This window comes from Chionomys nivalis, chromosome 3 (assembly GCF_950005125.1).
Source record: "Chionomys nivalis chromosome 3, mChiNiv1.1, whole genome shotgun sequence".
NCBI lineage: Eukaryota > Metazoa > Chordata > Mammalia > Rodentia > Cricetidae > Chionomys > Chionomys nivalis.
Genome location: NC_080088.1, coordinates 39,560,561 through 39,580,762, shown reverse-complemented (window position 1 = coordinate 39,580,762; position 20,202 = coordinate 39,560,561). Strand labels below are relative to the sequence as shown.

The 20,202-nt window shown below is 40.4% G+C and overlaps 1 protein-coding gene across 4 annotated transcripts in view; it reads right to left on the bottom strand.

Moving 5' to 3' along the window:
- The window catches only part of Tfg (trafficking from ER to golgi regulator), a 32,588-nt gene extending 13,735 nt beyond the window's left edge, over positions 1 to 18,853 (bottom strand). For 2 of the 4 annotated variants that reach the window (XM_057765515.1, XM_057765516.1), the window contains exons 1-4: positions 18,593 to 18,853; positions 13,978 to 14,210; positions 7,657 to 7,740; positions 3,118 to 3,264 (exon numbers count right to left, since the gene is read on the bottom strand). In XM_057765515.1, coding sequence (XP_057621498.1) covers positions 3,118 to 3,264; positions 7,657 to 7,740; positions 13,978 to 14,161 — 415 coding nt within the window. In that variant the 5' untranslated portion in view covers positions 14,162 to 14,210; positions 18,593 to 18,853. The remainder of the gene's footprint in view (positions 1 to 3,117; positions 3,265 to 7,656; positions 7,741 to 13,977; positions 14,211 to 18,592) is intronic. The other 2 variants (XM_057765514.1, XM_057765513.1) reach the window with 2 other exon arrangements.
- Positions 18,854 to 20,202: the final 1,349 nt, after the last annotated feature.

Below are 20,202 nucleotides of genomic sequence, written 5' to 3'. Positions count from 1 at the left end.
AGTTCCAGGCTAAACTAAGAGACTGTCATAAAGCAACAAGTGGAAGGTACCCGAAGAATGACACCCAGGTTACTTCTGACCTCCATATGCACATGCACACACATGCTGCACCTGCATGCACACCATCCATACACAAATATGTACACAAAAACAAACAAAAAGAGCAAAGTTCAGAATAAGCAAACTGATTTACTCTGAAACATATAAGCCTTCATCACAAGTGTGCAAGATCATAAAGTATTTTAGTAAGTCTCATCATAGTCTGAAAGAGAGGTAAGATTAGAAATTACTAACCATCAGCAAATATTAATTGAGCATTTACCATTAACGTAATTTCATATGGCTAGAACAAGACAAAAAGGAAATTATAGAAAATGGCTTATTTAAAATCTAATCAAATTATACAAAGTCAATCAAGGGGATGGGTCTATAACTTAGCAGTACGTGTTAAACCCTGGGTCTACTCCTCAAAGGAAGAAGGGACAAGGACCTAGAGAATCCCGAAGAAATAAGGGAAATTGAGGATGGATAGAATTGAGAAAGGTAAACTTCCAAAATTATTGACTCGCCCGAGTCCAAGATTTCTGAGAGAGTATAACACCCACTTTTCCATATTCTCCTTATGACCCTTACATATAGCTAGCCTGGCTTCATAACAAGTTGCCACTTTGTATTTTAAACTTTTAAAATTATGAGTAATCATTTACAAAAACATTTTTAGTGAAATAGTTAAGAAACAAAAGTTGAAGAAAACAGTTGATTTCTTTAAAAAAAAAACTTTAAATCTATGAAATAGTTTTAATTTCAAGCCATATTTTAAAATACATTTTGGTGCATAAACTACATCAGCTCCAAATATGTCAATAAGCCTTAAATTATTGCCACACCAACTCCAGTGTCTCTGTGGGACATGACATATGTCATTATGCCGGATGGGAGCTACGTGTCCTATGGGACTAGGCTTCCTGGAGGTCAATGGCAGATGGCCCGGTATTAGCCACCACTGAGGCATAAACAGGTTTCTCGAGTAGCTGGCTATATGGGATATGAGCTTTGCACAATCTCTTTTATAATAATGATAGTCTTTATATCTACAAGACAAGGATAATTCTCTTCAGGAACAGCTCTGGGATAGGGAAGCACAGTATGGGAATGTATAAGACTAGAGCAGAACCCTTGTCATACATGGGATGTATGATGAGCAAGGGAATAGATGAGTTAACGTTGGTGGACAAAGACTGTTATATTATACTTTGAACTTTATAGATAGGCTTGCTAGATCCCAATCCCCATAGTGTCTGCTGCATAAGAAGGTACTAAAAAGTATATTTCAACAGGTGCAGAGAACTGATTAGGCATATTTGATCACTAGATGAAATAAAGGGTTAGGAAGAGGAAGGGCCATGATAGTGATAATGAGGCAGAAACTTTCTATTCATAAGATGAAACCACTTGCCTGAGGTTTACACTCCCAAGGACAAGATTTCCTCTTCTAAGGATGCTTTATGTCTAACACCTGTTCCTGATAATATACTTTTCTTAAATATTGCTGATGTGACTAAAAGAAGCTTTCATACTGGGCCAACCAATGACACATGACCTTCTGATTTGTTCTTTGTTTGAATACTATATAATGAAAACATGAATTCAGTAAAATCGCAGCAGATTCCAACCACTCTCTTGTGTGTTGTGTCTGTCTGTCATTCGCCAAACTTGTGCCTTCCTATTACCAAGACCCTGCTTCTCCCATGGTCTGAGTGGCTCCCCTGAGCTGGTCCATGGCAAATTATCTTTACTGTTTATGCATAGTATATGCCACCAGTAAATATAAAAGTTTTTCCTTTGAATATTTTTCAAAATTGTATTTAAAATAAACTCTAATTACTATTTTAAAGTACTAATCTAAATTATTTTGTACTTGAAACTTAGGTTATACTACATAAAAATCATAAAATCATTTCAATTCCCAAGATCCATTAGTTATCACACTACCAACTATTGCACGAACGAGTTTGACCGATGCCCCACCTGTGCGTGTTCATATTCACACTGGGGACTGAATCCGGAGCACTGCACATGTCAGTCAAGTGCTCCGCCACCAAGTGACTTCCCCAGCCCTAGAGAGTGCTGTAAAAACGGGGTTCCAGACCCTGTCCTCCTGCTGTGGAATAATTCTGTACACTGTGAATATGTATTACTCTCATTGGCAATAAAGTACTGACTGGCCAGTAGCCAGGCAGGAAACATTGTTGGGGAATATCATTTTAAGGTATGCTGCTTTTGTTTATGCTGCATTTGTTTTAACTCTACAAAGCTGTGATTCTTTGCCTGTCTAAAACACCTGATGGTCTAAGAAAGAACTGACAGCCAATAGCAAGGCAGGAGCAAGGATAGGCAGGGCTGGCAGGTAGAGAGTATAAACGGAAGGAGAAACGAGGAAGAGGAGCAAGCAACAAGAGATCAGGGGAGGACGTCAGGGGCCAGCCACGCAGCCACCCAGTCAGCCACAGGGTAAGAATGAATGTAAGATGTGGAAAAAAAGGAAAAAGCCCAGAGGCAAAAGGTAGTCGGGATAATTTAAGAAAAGCTGACAAGAAACAAGCCACGCTAAAGCTGGGCATTCATTAGTACGAATAAATCTTCATGTGTGATTTATTTGGGAGCTTGGCGATGGGCATCCCCAAAAGCCTAAAGAATAAAACATCTCACAGCAACAACAACAACAACAACAAAAATAGGTGGGATAACCAAACTAAGAATGCTGGGAGGAAGAAAGGCAAAGTCAGAGAGTGGTCAGGAAATGCAGGGAGAAGATGAGCATGCTGTATTAAGAAAAAGTACCAAGCCACATGGCAGTGAGTAGATATGAAACAAGGTTAATTTAAATGTAAGAGTTAGCTAATAACAAGCCTGACTCATTGGCCAAGCATTTATAATTAATATTAAGACTGAGTGGTTATTTGAGAATGGCTGCTGGCACAAGAAAACTCCACCAACATCCTCCCACAGCTCTATGATCCAATCCAAAAAGTAGTATAATGCAGCTTCACAGTAATCTTGACAGTTGTTGGATGCGGAAATGTATAGAAGAGCAAGAATAAAATAAATTGAGTTTACCATTTTCAGGAATACTAGTGGAAGGTCCTGGTTCTCCAGGTGGCTCTAAGCAATCCAATAAGCGATTCACTTTATTTCGAAGTTCTATCAGTTCTCGACGAAGGTATTTCACCTGACTTGATTCAAGGGGTCTTGGTTGGCCATTAACTAAAACAGAATCATTAATTTGCTTAAATTTAGGAGATAAAATTAGAATACGTATGCCATTAAAATAAAACACACTAAAGAAAAACAAGCAGCAGAAACGAGAAGCAGTTCTACTTCCCTTCAGTTATTCTAACTTGTCTGTGCGTGTAGAGTATGCATGCTGGTGAGTGCTCCCACGGAGGCCAGAGGTTGTTGCTGAGTATTTTCCTCTATGGCTTTTTAACCTGACTTCTGGAGACAGGTCTCTCACTAAACAAACCACTCCTCACCAGCTGGCAAGATTAGCTGGCCAGCAAGGCCCTGGGACCTACCTGTAACTTCCAAATTATATTTTGTAATATGTTATATTCTTGAAATAATACAAAAACACAGTACTCTATACATAAGTATTAGGACAAAATATGACTAACAAATGTTATCCAGCTTGCCTATATATGACTTAAGAAACAAACAGTTGCACTCAAAAGTAAGTTAGGTATGGTGATACATTTATTTAATCCTAACACTTGGAGGGAGCGACAGATGAAATCTTTGAGTTCAAGACGAGCATGGTTAACACAGGAATCTCAGGCCAATCAAGCCTACATACAGAGACTTTGTCTCAAAAACAATAGTAATCCATTAACAAATTACGCAGAGTTTATGAGTCAACATAATCCCTCAAACCCTCTGCTTGTACAGGTACTAGGCAGAGCCACAAGTTAATTACTTAATAATCATCAGGATTTTTTTAAGGAAGGCAACATTGCATTTAATTATCCATTCTCTCAAAATAGTGTCACAACATGGAAAACAAATTTAATTGTATTGCTTCCTCATTTCTAGATGTTCAAGATCCAGTCTCTTACCAGATGTTTTCACATTTTGTCTACAACAAATTTGATCCTATTTGAACTATCACTTTCTGAGAAAACAAGAGTTCTCCCATACTGATTCTCTGTAGCGCAGGGTTCCCTGAGGCTCAAGGATAATTCCCCTGCCCCAGACTCCCAAGTTTTCTGATTGACAACTTACGCTGGAGAGGATGTGGGGTAAAGGGAACACTTTTCCATTGCTGGTGGGAGTACAAACTGGTACAACCCCTTTGGATGTCAGTATGGCAATTTTTCAGAAAATTAGGAAACAACTTTCCTCAAGACCCAGCAATACCACTTTTGGGTATATATCCGAAGGATGCTCAATCATACCACAAGGACATGTGCTCAGCTATGTTCATAGCAACATTATTTGTCATAGCCAGAACCTGGAAACAACTTAAATGCTCCTCAACCAAAGAATAGATAAGGAAAATGTAGTACATTTACACGATAGAGTACTACACAGCGGAAAAAAATAATGACATCTTGATATTTGCAGGCAAATGGGTGGATCTAAAAAATATTGAGGTAACCCAGACCCAGAGAGACAATTATCATATGTGTACTCACTCATAAGTGGCTTTTAGACATAAAGCAAAGAAAACCAATCTACAATTCACAATCCCAGAGAACCTAGACAACAATGAGGCCCCTAAAAGAGACATGCATGGATGTAATCTATATGGGAAGCAGAAAAAGACAAGATCTCCTGAGTAAACTGGGAGCATGGGGACTGTGGGAGAGGGTTGAAGGGGAGAAGAGGAAGGCAGGGGAACAGAGAAAATGTATAGCTCAATAAAACCAGTATATATATAATGATTGTTAATAAAGTTTCTGTATAGTATATTATTTAGTATATTATTTTAAGAACTGTGTTTTGGCCGGGCGGTGGTGGCGCACGCCTTTAATCCCAGCACTTGGGAGGCAGAGGCAGGCGGATCTCTGTGAGTTCGAGACCAGCCTGGTCTACAGAGCTAGTTCCAGGACAGGCTCCAAAACCACAGAGAAACCCTGTCTTGAAAAACCAAAAAAAAAAAAAAAGAACTGTGTTTTGTCTAGTATGTATGAGCATGCGTGAATACACGCATGTGCTTGCACACACACACACACACTTTTTAACCTCTTAGCTGTCAAACTTCATATAGGATAGACATTTAATTATATTTTTAAATTTTTTATTTCCAGCTCCCTTAAGAAACTATTTTTGTGTATGTGTGCATGGAAGCCAGACTTTGACTATGCTATCATCTACCACTTACTCTTAGCTGTAGTTTTGGAACAGGGTCTCTTACTGAAATTGGGGTTCACACTTTGGGTTAGGCTTGCTGGCTTCGGAGTCCCTAAGCTACCTTTCTCTACCCACTTAATGCGGGTTTACAGGAACATACCACTACATCTGTTTTTTTTGTGGGTGCTGGGGTTCCAAATTGGGGTCCCCATGCTTCTAGGGAAAGCACTATACCCACTGAGTCATCTCTGCAGCCCCTGACACTGCTTCTAACTGGTATATTGGTCAGTTTATACATATTTTGTATTATTTATTTCTCTGTATCCTTTCTCCTCACCTTTTAGCATGCTCACTTTACTACCTTTTCTCCCATTTACGAAGAATTTCAAAACTTTCAATAGTCATTCTTAAAATATAGACATACTTCAGTAAAACATTCTAAAGTTCACAATAAATTTCTTTCCAAACCAGTCCTTAAAATTTTTTATTCTTAGGGGCAGGACAGATGGCTCAATGGTTAAGAGCACACTGCTCTTCCAGAGGACCAAGGTTCAGTTCTCAGCACCCACATGGCAGCTCACAACTGTCTGAAGATCAGTTCCAGGGGATCTGACACCTTCACACCAGTGCACATAAAATAAAGAAAATAAACAATAAGAAATATTTAAAAAAAATTTATTCCTTTCATACCTTTCTTTACATAAAATTATTGCTCATTATTTCTGCCCTACTTGTTTTCCTATTTCTATATCTATTATTTTTTTGAAGATCAATGGTTTGATCTGTGCGTTTCACCCACTTGCTGAAGACATTAAAAATTCTAACAAGTATCTACTGGTTTAGCAATCTCTTTGAAATGTTTTCACTTCTACTTTTTGCTGGAGTTTAGCAGACTATAATTTTTTTCTTAATCATAGGAAACATGTGATTTCTATTACCAGATTTAATTACTAAATAACACATCTAGTTAGGACTTTTATTTTTTTTTCCTCAAGACTTAATATGTCTCCTGAATCTAAAGCTTCATTTATTTTATATAATCTTGAAAATCTCTTTAGCTATGTTTTACCATATTTATACTCCATCTGACCCTTTAAATTCTTAATATAAAGTGTATGTTTCATTCTCATCATCCCCATTCTCTAAGTCTGTAGGGTTATTATGTATGTACACTACATTCTTTCAATTTTATTTTTCATTTCTAAAAATTATCAAGCTATGTTTTTAATACTAAATTATTTTTTCATAGTTTCTTTTTCTTAAATACAATTATCCTTCTTTTAAGTTCTTAATAACTTTTGACACACATTAATTCTAATTCTACTGACTGGTTTCCATCTTGCTTCGAGGTGTGTTCACTGATTCTTGGTTACATGGACTACATTGTGTATCTTACGCATCAGATCACCAGTATACTCTGGTCATCTATGACTTGGGTTGAGATTCAAAAAGTTTTGCTTTTCTTGTGTTTTTTATTTTTTTGGGCAATATGCAGGCTCTAAAGACTCAAAACTACACAGATACATTAGATTTAAACAAAGTCCACCTAAGAACCGTGGTAATAAATTCTTAATGGACTACTCCCAAAATGCCAACACCCGAGTGTATCCTTGATCTTTCCCATATCAAGGCAAGAGTTGTTTTCTACAATATTCTTTTTTTGAAAGTAGAGCCTACTGAAAGATCTAGAATCCTTGACCTACACTGCCACAAAGACATGAAAAGGTAGTTCTTATATAATGCAAAGTAAAAACTTCACCACGGCGACCAATAATACTCCAAGTTTCAGGTTTTTATATTTAAGTATCTCCCATTCTGTCTCTCTCTCAGCCTCTCTCTTTCTGTTTGTCCGCCTCCCTATGCCCCCAAATTTCACCTATTTTCTTTTAAATATTTATTTTATGTATGTGTGTCTGTATGCTATCTGTATGCCTCCTGGTATGGTACCCATGCAGACCAAAAGAGGGTGTCAAATCCCCAGAGCTGGAATTACAGGTGACTGAGCTGCCCAATACAAATGCTAGGAATAGACATCAGGTCTTCTGAAAGAGTAGCAAGCTCCCTTAACTGCTGAGTCATCAATCCAGACCCTTAGAAATCTCTACGTTACATCTTATTTCAAAAACAAAATAATCTTGTTTTGCCTGAATTAAACTTTTACCACTTTTAATACATAGTTTCAAGTAATTCAATGTCTCCCAAGAATGCAAATATTTTTATTATGTAACTCTGAGTCATTAAAAGTAAAAAGCCAAAGCAAATAAAAATACATCAGGAAATAAATTCATTATAAAGTTTGCCACTCACCAAACAATGTCAGTTTCAGTATTCTACTACACTGAATTGCAAAGGAAAGGTCAGAACTATCAAAAATTGTTATAAGATCTCCATCTGAAATTAAAAAGAAAAATAAATTCAGATTTGCAACAGTAGTAAACCAGATCATACAAAAAACTTATAAATAAAAATGAAACTACAGAGCACAATTAGAATCCCTCATAAGAATCAAGTATCATGTAAGAAAGATTTTTTTTAAAAAATACTAAATCAACTTTGCCTACAAATTCTATAAATATTTATCATATAATCATGAGAAAATGTAGAAAAAGTTAAGCAGGGTGTGGTGGTACACACCTTTAATCCCATCACTAGGGACTAGGGAGACAGAGTCAGGCAAATCTCTTAGTTGAGGATAGCCTGGGCTACACAGAGAAACTCTGTCTCAAAAATGAATCGAACATATCATTTCTTTGCTTAAGAGGCATAACAATATTACAAATTACTAGATTAGACTGAAAAATCTTTCCATTCTAAAACACTTAAATAGATTTACCAAATATGAAAACAAGGATTCTCAAGGTTCAAATCCTTACTTTTAAAAAAATACAGTATCACAAATCGAGGGGGATTATATAAATCAGTCACAGAGCTGCAAAATGGTTGACAGGGGCCACTTCAGTACACCAGAGTGAAATCTTCTAGATCACTGACCATACTCAAGATGATTTTTTACAGAAAAGTATGTTCCTATGTAAATATATATAAAATAATGCATGCTGAAGAGTGAGATCATCTAGGATACAAACAGTAAAACTACTCTATCAACTCAAAAGCATTCACAAAGATAAGGGAAGGATGAAATGAGTAGGGGAGCCAGCTGCAAGAGTCAATCAAGGGTGCCTTCAAAATACTGGCGATGAATTCTGTCCTGAAGCACTCTACTATGCCAATTTTAAAACTTGTTAGGCATATTTATTTAGAACCAATATGCCAAAATCTAGGCATAAACTAGGTACTTTGTAACTGTTTTTAGATCTTTATAAGCAGATCCTTGTACATACATATACACATATAGTACTCAATTCTCAGGGATTTTGCTCATAAATACATCTTAAAGAAAATAATCTACAAATAGATGCAAAAAGAGTGAAACTTCAATACCCAGTCTTAGTCTTTTTTTTTTTTTATAGCAGTAACAGAATGAGCATTTCTGTTGGAATGCTATCTACGTTGATATCTCACGTGGTGGCCAATATGGACTAAGAAACAATATGATATGAGCAAATTAAAAGATATTTTAAAACACTACAAAAAAAAAAGAAGAAGGCTAGAGGGAGGCAAATAAATGTGGTAACTGCATATGGGGGACAGACTGATGGAGGAAGGTCATTTGTCAATAAACAAACTGCCTTGGTCCATCTGATAGGCCATCCCTTAGGTGGGTGGAGTAGACAGAATAGAATGCTGGGAGGAAGAGGAAGTGAGCTCAGATGCAGGGCAGCTCCTTTCAGAGACAGACGCCATGCCCATGTGCTCCAGAGCAGATGCGATGAAGCTCTGACCCAGGATGGATGTAGGCTAGAATCTTCCCGGTAAGCGCACCTTGGGGTGCTACACACATGAATAGAAATGGGCCAAGCAGTGTTTAAAAGAATACAATGCATATGTTGTTATTTCGGGTATAAAGTTAACCATGCGGGAGCCGGGCAGGACAAAAAGCAGGCCCGCAGCTCATACTACAGAATGGCACCCAGACATGGGGCACTGAATCTACAGAAAGCCTGAGAAAGCTTGGGAAAGAATAGAGTAAAGCATGTTATCTTGGTAGTAGCAATTTCTCGGGTCTGATCTGCTTGCTAGAGGCAAGTAAGTGCTCTCATCTAAGAGAGGCTTCCTGACTCAGCTTTAGCTGCAAAATCCTGCAGCTCATTAAGGGGTCCTGCCACGAAACATTTAAATGGTATTGATAAAAGCTGATTGCATGCTTGTTTGTTTTCAGCCGTAGCAGGAAAAAAGTTGTGCTGTTTCAAAATGCTGGCATTCTGGTCCGTCCTGCCAGAGCAAACTCTGACTCTGAGGCAGGAGGTCAGCTACAGAAAGAGCATTTGAGTGTTGTAGCTTGTTTGCTGGCAAGGACCTTGAAACGCCACAGAGTTGTGATGATAAACATGGCTACAGCTGGTACCTCTGCCATGAGGCTGGAAAGCTAAGGAATGGGCTGGATTTAGCTGGCAAAGCCACGGCTTTAATCCTACCCATATTGCTCAGTAATTTGAAGGCTCATGTGGTCAGATTAAAAAAAGAGAGATATGCAGTAAAGAGAGACTCAAAAACAAAACAAAAGAAAATTTCTAAATGATTTACAGTGTGTAGAAAATATATGCAGGCTAAAAGAAAGGAAGGAAGAAAGTAGTTGGGTGTGGTAGTACACACCTTTAATCCCAACACTTAGGAGACAGAGGGAGATTGACCTCTGTGACTTCAAGGTGTGGTAGCACAGGCCTTTAATCCCAATGCCTGGGAGGCAGAGACAGACGGATCCCTGAGAGTTCAAGGACAGTCTGGTCTACAGAGTTATTCCAGGACAAATATATACAGAGAATATAAAACAAAGATAAAAATAAACAAAATAGAGTTAAAATAAAGCTGCACAAAGATGGAAAATACACAGAGAATCTTGATACTATATGCTATTACGCTCTGTTTGAATTGTTTGAATGCTGAGGAAGGAGCAACAGATGCTAAAAGATATTTGTTTATAAATGCTGCTGAACTAATCCAAGATAGATATTTTCAAAATACCTTGACTTCAGAATTTGGATCTAAGGATATGATACTTTGGAAAAGAGTTTCTTCTTTTGTTTTCACAGCGGATGAGACCCTGTGGGTTTCTTCTATTTCAATATGGTATGATAGACCACGCCCTCCTGAAAGGTTGCTGTAAACACCTTCAGAAAATTACTTTGCTCAACTGCCGACTGAGATGAACCTAGCAGACAGGTTATCCCATAAAAGACCCGAATAACAGCGCCCCCATTCAGCAAGAAGCAGTTTGGAGAGAAATAACTGCGCCCATATTCCCAAATATTGTTTATAAATGTTCTTTTACATTTAAAGGGGGATATGATATAGGTATGAATAATTTGCATTGGTATGGATTTTAAGGTCAATTTTGTTATATGTATATGTATTTCTGCTCTTGATTAAGGTATTATGATTGTGTAGTTCACTTAAGAATGTAATGTATAATTAGGAAATATAGGTTGCTAATGGATAATCATCAATAGTCAAGCTTGTAGTCATGTTAGTTAGATTTTATAGATATATAGAGATATATTTCAGTTAGATAGACATTCTTCATATCTTTCAAAGACTGCAGACTATGGAATTTAAAATATTTTAATAATTTAGGGCATTTCATGACAATGAGACATGTCTGCTCCTGGCAGCACCAATCTACTTTGAAGATGGGCATCGAATAGGATCCTTATGGAGTTTGATAGACATTTGGGCAAGACACTGCTCTTGCCTGGACTGTTGCATAAACTGGACACAAAGAACCCGCAGAGAGAGGACTGCTGAACTTGCGTAAAGGTGAGATGATCTTTCGGGGTTCCTGATTCATGAAAGAGTCTGCGAGACATTCTGCAGGACACAGCAGATAGTGACTGAACTGCCTTTGAAATTTCCTGCTTCATGGAAATGTCTGCTGGACACTATGGACCTGTAAGCCGAAGATGGATGCCCCAACGGTACAGAGAAACTTTGGGTGACTGTCCAGGCAGTGAGATGTCTCTGTGATTTCTAGAGTTTTGTAAGTTGCTTATTTCTTGTTTGCTTAGGTAATATTGTATCTTTCTGGAGTCTTTGATGGAGTTGAAGAATAGTTAGTTATAGTTATAGTTTTCCTTTGTTATAAAAGATAAAGTAGATGTAAATATTGTAACTGTAATTTTTACTTGATAACTGTTTTGTTATATGTAATTTTGCTATGTTAAAGTTAAAGCCTTCCTTTTTTTTTGTTTAAACAGAAAAAGGGGAAATGATGGAGGAAGGTCATTTGTCAATAAACAAACTGCCTTGGTCCATCTGATAGGCCATCCCTTAGGTGGGTGGAGTAGACAGAATAGAATGCTGGGAGGAAGAGGAAGTGAGCTCAGATGCAGGGCAGCTCCTTTCAGAGACAGACGCCATGCCCATGTGCTCCAGAGCAGATGCGATGAAGCTCTGACCCAGGATGGATGTAGGCTAGAATCTTCCCGGTAAGTGCACCTTGGGGTGCTACACTCACGAATAGAAATGGGCCAAGCAGTGTTTAAAAGAATACAATGCATATGTTGTTATTTCGGGTATAAAGCTAACCATGCGGGAGCTGGGCAGGACGAAAAGCAGGCCCGCAGCTCATACTACAGACAGACTTCAATAAGGAAGAGATCCCAAAGTGGGAACCAGAAACTACAACCCAACACAACCACTCCTATTTTTACAGAATAATGAACTATCAATGTCTTTTACATTTTTTAATTTTTTAAGTTGTCAAAAATGACAGTAGTATGACAGAGGTGTTCTATGATATGCAAACCTACAGTATTTATTATCTTATCCTCCACAGTTTGCTGACTTTTCGCCAACATGAGAGGGAGACAAGAGAAAGCAGTCAATCGTAAGGTCAATTTACAACATACTAAGTGTGAGGCAAGAGTAGAGGTCTCAGGTTAAAATGATTATTAAAATACTGAGTTGTGTATGGTATTGGGCGAGGGTCACTGGTAAAGTGCTTGCCTAGAAGTTCCAGATTTGATCCCCAGGCCAGTAAAAAAAAAAAAAAATACAGGCCGGGCGGTGGAGGCGCACGCCTTTAATCCCAGCACTTGGGAGGCAGAGGCAGGTGGATCTCTGTGAGTTCGAGACCAGCCTGGTCTACAAGCGCTAGTTCCAGGACAGGCTCCAAAACCACAGAGAAACCCTATCTCGAAAAACCAAAAAAAAAAAAAAAAAAAAAAAAAAATTAAAAAACAAATTGAGCTATAAATTCAAGAAAGAGAAGGAATTCACCCCACGAAGGAATATATCTGAATGGCACAGAGGTGAAACTGTGTCTCTATAAACAGAGGCAATGGCTCAAGAAAGTAGAAAGGCCAAAAGTGATTCTCAAACACTGGTCTGGGTACTCTCAGATCATGCACACTCAAGGAGAATTTACACATGACCAGCATAGCTGATCACCAGGTGATTTAGAGTATGTAAGATGCACAAAATAGGTGCCAAGAGAAGAATAATTTCCATTTGTAGCCCAGCAAAGCCATGTGACCCGGTCCTGATCTACACTTTGTATACAAATGGACATCATCTCAAACTCTAGCAAGTAAAATCTCTTCCTATTCTGTTATCTGCATGCTGGAGGGCAATGCTCAGGGTAAGTCACAGGATCAGAGATAACACTTCTTGATTTCTTGAATGTTGAACCACTGAGAACATAAGGTTTCTAAAACAATAACCATCACGACTTAAAGCCAGTCCCCATAGAAATGCAGGTGTGAGTGATAAAAAGACAACCGGGAAAAGCAGTGTTAGAGTATTAAAGGGTGATGCTGTTTCAGCAAGCACAGTACAAGCAGCAATGCTAAATGCTAAGCCCAAGATGAAACAGACAAAAGATAATGGTAACAGGCACAACTGGCATTGGTAACAATCCGATAAGAAAATTTTAATAATGCTAACAAATTGGTAATGCTAACAAAGAAGCCTGATTAAATAGTCTGGCAAATTTATCTCTGTAAAAAACAGCAATGGTGAAATGAGTCTAAGAGCACTGCACACAACAAACTGACAATCACATCAGCACGGTGCACTAATGCACACCGAGAACTCCCACAACAAAGAAACTCCTCTAGACAGGTGTGGAAAGCCTCGAGGCCATGTCCGTCTTGGACTACATAGTTAAGACCTTGCCAAAAGAAAAGAAAAAGAATAAAGAGATACACCTGCCTCTGTTTAAGCCAGCTTTCCCATATTTAGTTAGTAAAGAAATCCTCTCAAAAAACAAAACAACAAAAAAAAAGAAATCCTTTCCCGTCCAATACAGTGTAAGAATCCTTTCAACTTTGAATATACATGTGGAAATCTGAGCAGGAAGTTAAAGAAAATATTTGTAAAAATGTCATGTGAATATGTCAGACACTCTCTTCCAATAAATTACATTTTTAATGAACAAAGAATTGTATAAACTTTGCAAACAGTAAATAAAAGTGGTCACTCATGGTGAATAGTCCACTGAAAAAAATGGGTAAAAGAACTTAATAGAACTATAATACCTAGAGCTAAATCTAGCCTTAAATATGTTCTTACCTTCATCCTTATACTTTATTGTAACTTCATCATTACTCAGAAGTTTTCCTCTGAATACTCGCTGCATCATTAGCACTAACTCATCATAAGTAATATCTTCATTATGAATGGGAATTCGGCGGATATCTTCTCCAAGTTGAGCTTTGATAATTAGCTTTCCACTTAGGTCCAACTGTCCATTCATGGTGGACTCCAGGATGCTCTATATACACACAACTCTAGGAAAAAAAAAACTGAAGAAATAGTTTTGATGGTTAAACAATGAAACAAGTGAAAAGTACAAAGCATCAGGATGTTACCCCTTAAGAACGTGCACAACAGCCGGGCAGTAGTGGCAGTAGTGGGAGGCAGAGGCAGGAAGGTGTCTGGGAGTTGGGGGCCACCCTGGTCTACAGAGCTAGTTCCTGGACAGCCAGAGCCGTCACAGAGAGAAACCCTGTTTTGCAGGAGGAGGGTGTGTATGTGTGCTAATCTTGTTGTTAATATATGTTCTAAACAGTCTTGAAGTATTTTATTACTACTGTAATTTCTATTATTATGTATAGTATTATTTTACTCATATACTCAACTACTTAAGAAACAATACCAATATCACTATCTAAAAATAAATTCCTGATTTTCTACCCCAAGCTGCCTCTCCTAACTTTTCACATCTGTTAGTGGCAACTCCTTTCTTCTAGTAACACAACATAAAAAAGGCCTTGCGGCTTCCTTTATCTCAACTTACATCCAAAGTAAGTTGCTACTACCACCACCTTTAAAATGTTTTGGGAATCCAACCAATTCAGTATCTTCACTATCATCAACATAATCCAACTCAACATCTGTCTGACTTATTTTAGAATGCCTCCAAAAGTCTGCTTACTTACCTCCATCCACGTTCACTGTATTTTCAACAAATAAATTTGTTCTGTAAAAAAATCTAATGCCATTCTACTTGGAACCTTCCAATGAATTCCCACAGAAAAAGGAAAACGTGGCGTCCCCAGCCTCTGGCCTAGTGTTTGGCCACATTTCCGACTTCTTTCTCTTACTTACAGCTGCTACACCAGCGTTGAAGACCCCCTCCCAACTCAAGGCTTTGTGCTCGCTGTGCGCTTGCCCTGAACTCTTTCACACCCTCACTGACCAGACTGTTAGTCCCATGTCACCTGCTGGAGTTTCCACCTAACAATCTTAAAAAAAAGTCTTCTCATCACTATCTTCTACTTTCCCCACTGCACTAAACACTATGAAACATTATTTTTTATTATATAAAAGTTACTATTTTGTCTGCTACCTTCCTAGAGTCTAAAAGAGGCCTTGTACACAATAGTTATTCAGACAGACAATGGCTACAAAATTGTCAACTTTTAACTCTAACCTGGGAGAGGAGGCATGTATGAACATGGATTACAGTCTCCTATTTTTTCTAAATATGATCTCAAGAGTACCTTTTCTAATTTCCCATTTTGGAAACTCAATGAGAAAGGACAAATGAGTAATATTCTCCTGAGCTTTCTAACAAAACTATCCATGATCAAGCTACACAACTCCATTAACCTGCCAACCCACATTCCCACCAATCAGAGTGGGTGTGTATCATTAGACTGTAGGCCTTCTTTTTTTTTTTTTTTAAGATTTGTTTTATTTTTAATTGTGTGCTGATGCTCCAGAAAGTCAGAATGTTGGGGATTGCCAGGACTTGGAACCATAGGTGGTTTTGAGCCCCCTGGTATGGGTACTGGAAACTGAACTCAGGTCCTGTGCAAGAGTCGTACATGCTCCTAACAGCTGAGACATCTCCCCAGCCATGCATTCTTTATTTTAAAAAGAAGAAAGAGAACTAAGTGCAGGGTGGGCAAGATCAGGATCTCAAGGCCGCCTCAACTACAAAGCAAGTTCAAGATCGTCCAAGCTACTCTACTGGTGATTGTCTCAAAAGAAAGAAAAAGGGATATAGATCACTGGCAAAGTGCTTGCCTAGCACACATAAGGCTTTGGGTTCAATAAATACCTGGTACCACATAAGTGAATAAACTTAAGTGACAGAATTTGCTACTTAATACTAGTTTGCTACAGAATTCTCCTTTCTTGGGTTTTATTTTCCTCTTACTACCTAACTTCAGATACTCAGTATGTCTTCTGTTTTTATAAACTTAAATTCTAAACACTAAGACCTTTAATAATTCAAATCACTACTGTAAAAGTATATATTTAGGATCATATAATGGGTTAATATCTTTTTCTCAAGGCCCAGTAATCCCTGAGCATGCTTATCTATGCACACAGAACGTTCTTCCCATCAGCTCTTTCATTTGTTCCAAGTCAATGACCACTGAGAGCCATTTAAGCTGTCTTAAACCTCCTGCTGGCCATTTTGATTTCAATCATGAACTTTCACTACTGGCAGCTTTCTGTTTCCTTCTCTACAACTTACTGAATCCACAACATCACACTTCTCTTGCAATTATTTTTGCCCTGCCCCTTTAATGTGGAAAAGCCCTCACTCATCAAATCACCAAACTATTCAACTTGAGAAGTTTTAAATCAATCCTAGCTTATGTCAAGACGATTAAATGTAAATCTCCCAATATTCCTCACATAAATACTCCAGTTTTTTCATCTAGCCATCCCATAAGTGAATAAACCCCCTTCACTATCCTGTGGGAAGATTACATTTTTACTAGCAACTCTTTAATGCAGCAACCTAAACACAACATTACAAGGTCAAAGTAGAACAGCATGAACTGGGCACCACAATCTGGATGCCATGCTTATCTTAATACAAAGAGCACACACAGTTTTTTAGTCTCACAGTGGAGTTCTCATAAGGACTGTAATGACCTGAAACCTCTATAGAATTAACTCTTCACTTGTTGGCCAAACTGGTTCTCTACCTCTAAGAACTATTTACAGAACATCTACTACAGCCCAGGTATAGTTAACTTTAACAAGACAGTAAGTACACCATGCTTTCACCGACAGCCTGAAAGGAAAGATCTTTCAATAAATCTGCACTTACTGCCTTCTATCTACAGGCCATATAAACTAGCACTTTCTATAAAGGACCGGTGCTTAGTTTTAGTAAAACGCTATTATATATTCTCGGAAGCACCTAAAATAGTACCCGACATACAAATGCTACTTAAGGATCTTTGTTTCCTGCACAGAAGGGCCAATGAACAAAGGCACTTGGAGAAGAAAGCTGGAACATTCAGTCAGTTCCAGATGTTTTGGCCACCTTCTAAAGGCCAAAGGGGCCACCTCATAAGTTCCAGCACAAATACACTTGGTAATATGCCCTCTGACGGGGCTGGAAGCACAGATCCCAGGAACCTAAAATCTAACACTGAATATCCTTAGCATCTGCCATGATGGCCCTGACTCACTTCTAGTATTCCCTACTGACTGTAAACCCCCTGCAGTCTTTGAGAAAGCTGTCCCCCACTGGTGTAGTGATCTCAGGTAAATACACAAACATCACAGTTATTTCCTGATCCAAGGAAACCTCCTCCACACATCCACAGTGTCAACTGCGGTACTGCTTTTTGCTAATAAGGTAGAAATGAACATGAATTCGCTCCTAGAACTGCTGGCGAGATCCCAATGACATTTTTTAAAAAATCTATTTTGTTGCCATCTTACTACTTCTGAAGTCCAGAAGTGACTCAAACACTAACGTGACCCTCCAGCCAGTAAATTTTCTGATTACTGGGATAAACTGATGTGCCCAAGGACTTAAAGCCTGCCCCCTACACTAGGAAGTATAGAACAGTCAAGCCCCAGGTTCCTCTTGCTTATCCCCAGGGTAACGCCTTCATAAAACTCAGAAGCTTCTATGGAACACACCCTCAAAGGAAAGTAGTTTTCTTTAAGGAAAAACACAGTCTTGATTATTCTAAAACTGCCTAGAGGCCTCAAAATCTTTCTGACACGCCTGGGGCAAGAATGGTAACCATTTTCACCGGTAGCTAGGCAAGCTCAAGTTCTCCACGTTTCTCCAAATTTCTTCACGTGAAAAAGGAGAGAAATGGCTAAATTTGTATCATCTTTGAGATCAGGCATCAACGATTCTTCCTACAGTGCCCAGCGACAAAACTTACCAAAGTTAGGAATTGTCATCCATAAAACTGGGTAAGGCCTCAAGGGGACACTAAGCATGACAGTGTAGGACCGACAGGAGTTCCTTTTTGTGACCGCGGTCTACTCGGGGTCCACGCTCCGCCATCCAAACCACTCCAGGGGTTAGGTACCAACCGGGCCCTCCTCAAACCCCTTTTCTCTGCCTTGAACGACTCACTCAACTCTCCACCGCTCTGGAGGGCGAGGGACCAAACGCCCGAGGCCTCCCCAACCCCCTTTCCTCTAATCGGGTAATTCAACCCTCTGCGGCCCCGAGAGACCAGAAACGGGTTATCAAGGGGCCCAAACGCCCGCCAGGCCAGGCCAGGCCGGGTGCCCTCCCCTCCCCCTGGCGGCCGCCCCTCCCCCGCGCAGGGCCGCTCGTCGGCCTCCCCCGGCCTCACTCCCATCCTCTTCCCACGGTCCCCGGCCCCACCCTCCGGGCGCTGGGAGGTTCCAGAAGCCCACCAGCCCTCCCGGGTTCCCCGGCCTCCTCGGGGAGCGGCCGTACCCGCTTGCCGAGGCCGCTGTCTCCGCCGACCCGGCCGCTGTGTGGCCTGGCCGCCGCGGACTCCGCACTCTCGCAGGGAGGCTTCGGACCCCGCTCGCCCGGTCGCCCTCCGCCGAGCCCCGCCGAGCTGAGAGCTGCGCGGGCCTGGCCAATCGCACACACCCAACAAGCCTAGCGAGAGCTGCGCTCCCGTACGTGGCAGGTGGGAAGAGCAGGGGCGGGAGCAGAGGAAAAAAAAAACCAAAAACCCTGTGCCGTCGCCCCGCCTCGAAGCGGCCGGGCCAGCCCAGAACGCATGCGCGGCGGGGTGAGGCGCCCGGCGGGCGAGGACCCGGCTGTGTCGGGTGCGCGGCCCCGCGTCCTCACTGGATGACCGGGTGTAGGAAGTGCGAGCCGGGGCGGGCACGCATGCGCGGGGGCTCACCAGCGCTTCCGGTTTTCCAGCCAGCCCGTACTTCCTAACTCTCTCCGGTGGGCGGGGCGTGGCCGCAGCGCCGCGCTGGTTCCGAGGGAGCCTGGTTGGCAGTGGGCAGTCGCCCAAGGGCGCTTTGGGTCTTCTTGTTCTTTTGTGGCTGGCGTAGTCAGCGAGTCAGTCGCACCCCGAGAAAGCGAACCCCGCCTTCTTTCTACAAATCCATTCATTCATTCACGGCCGGGCGCCTACGCTTGGCCCAGAGAGTGCGAGGAATTCTGATGAGTCAGTTCGCGAGCTAGGAGGTACCCGAACGTTTAGGAAGGCCACGGCGTGCAGAGGACACCTCTACGGAGGGAAAGGACGCAATATGGGATTAACACCAAGGGTTCAGGAAGGTTTGGGGAGGATAAAGTTTTGAGCATACCCTACAATCGCTTACGTTCATTTTTACCTAGGGCGTTTGCTTTGGGTGGATCAACCCCAGACTGATCCCTGAAGTTTGTAGAGTTTCCTTCAGAGTGTTTTGCCACTATAAATGTTGTTTTTCACAGTTGCATATAATGCTGTTTCAGCAGTTGCCTTCAGGGATGGGGAAGCAGGGCGCTGCTGAAGGGATAAAAGATTTCCCTATTTTCTCTAGGAACTGTTACTCAATGTTTCCCATTTAAAACCGAATAATACAGATTCAGAGACGTGTGCTGCTGCCGGTAATAGCATTCTGCTGTCTTTCTGATGGCTTAGCGTTATGAAGCCACATTTCTGTGCATAGAGGTAAAATTCCTTCTGTCACTCTTCCTAGAGTTAAGTCAGACCCTAGGACAAAGAAACCTGGCACATGAGAACACGCATACCCACTAATGCTTTATTTTCAAGAGAAAAGCTGTAGAAGATTGAAAAGAAACGCACATATACAGTTAAACCTCAAAAACATTTTGAGTGCACAAAGAAAGTCTCAAAAAGTTATCTAGGCATGTGGAAAAGAGTTACCATAGTAGCGAAAGATTTCAGGTTTTAGAAAAGACTGCTTACAAGACTGGCCCCTGGCTCGTATCTGAGCAATTAGAATTGAAGAAGGCTTCCACTATTCTTTATTAAGAGCAGTGCATTGTGTCTAAAGTGTTTGAATAAAAGTGTTTCACGCTGAACACATCTGCTTGCATTCTGGGTGCCCGGGATTTCAGCACATGGCAACCAG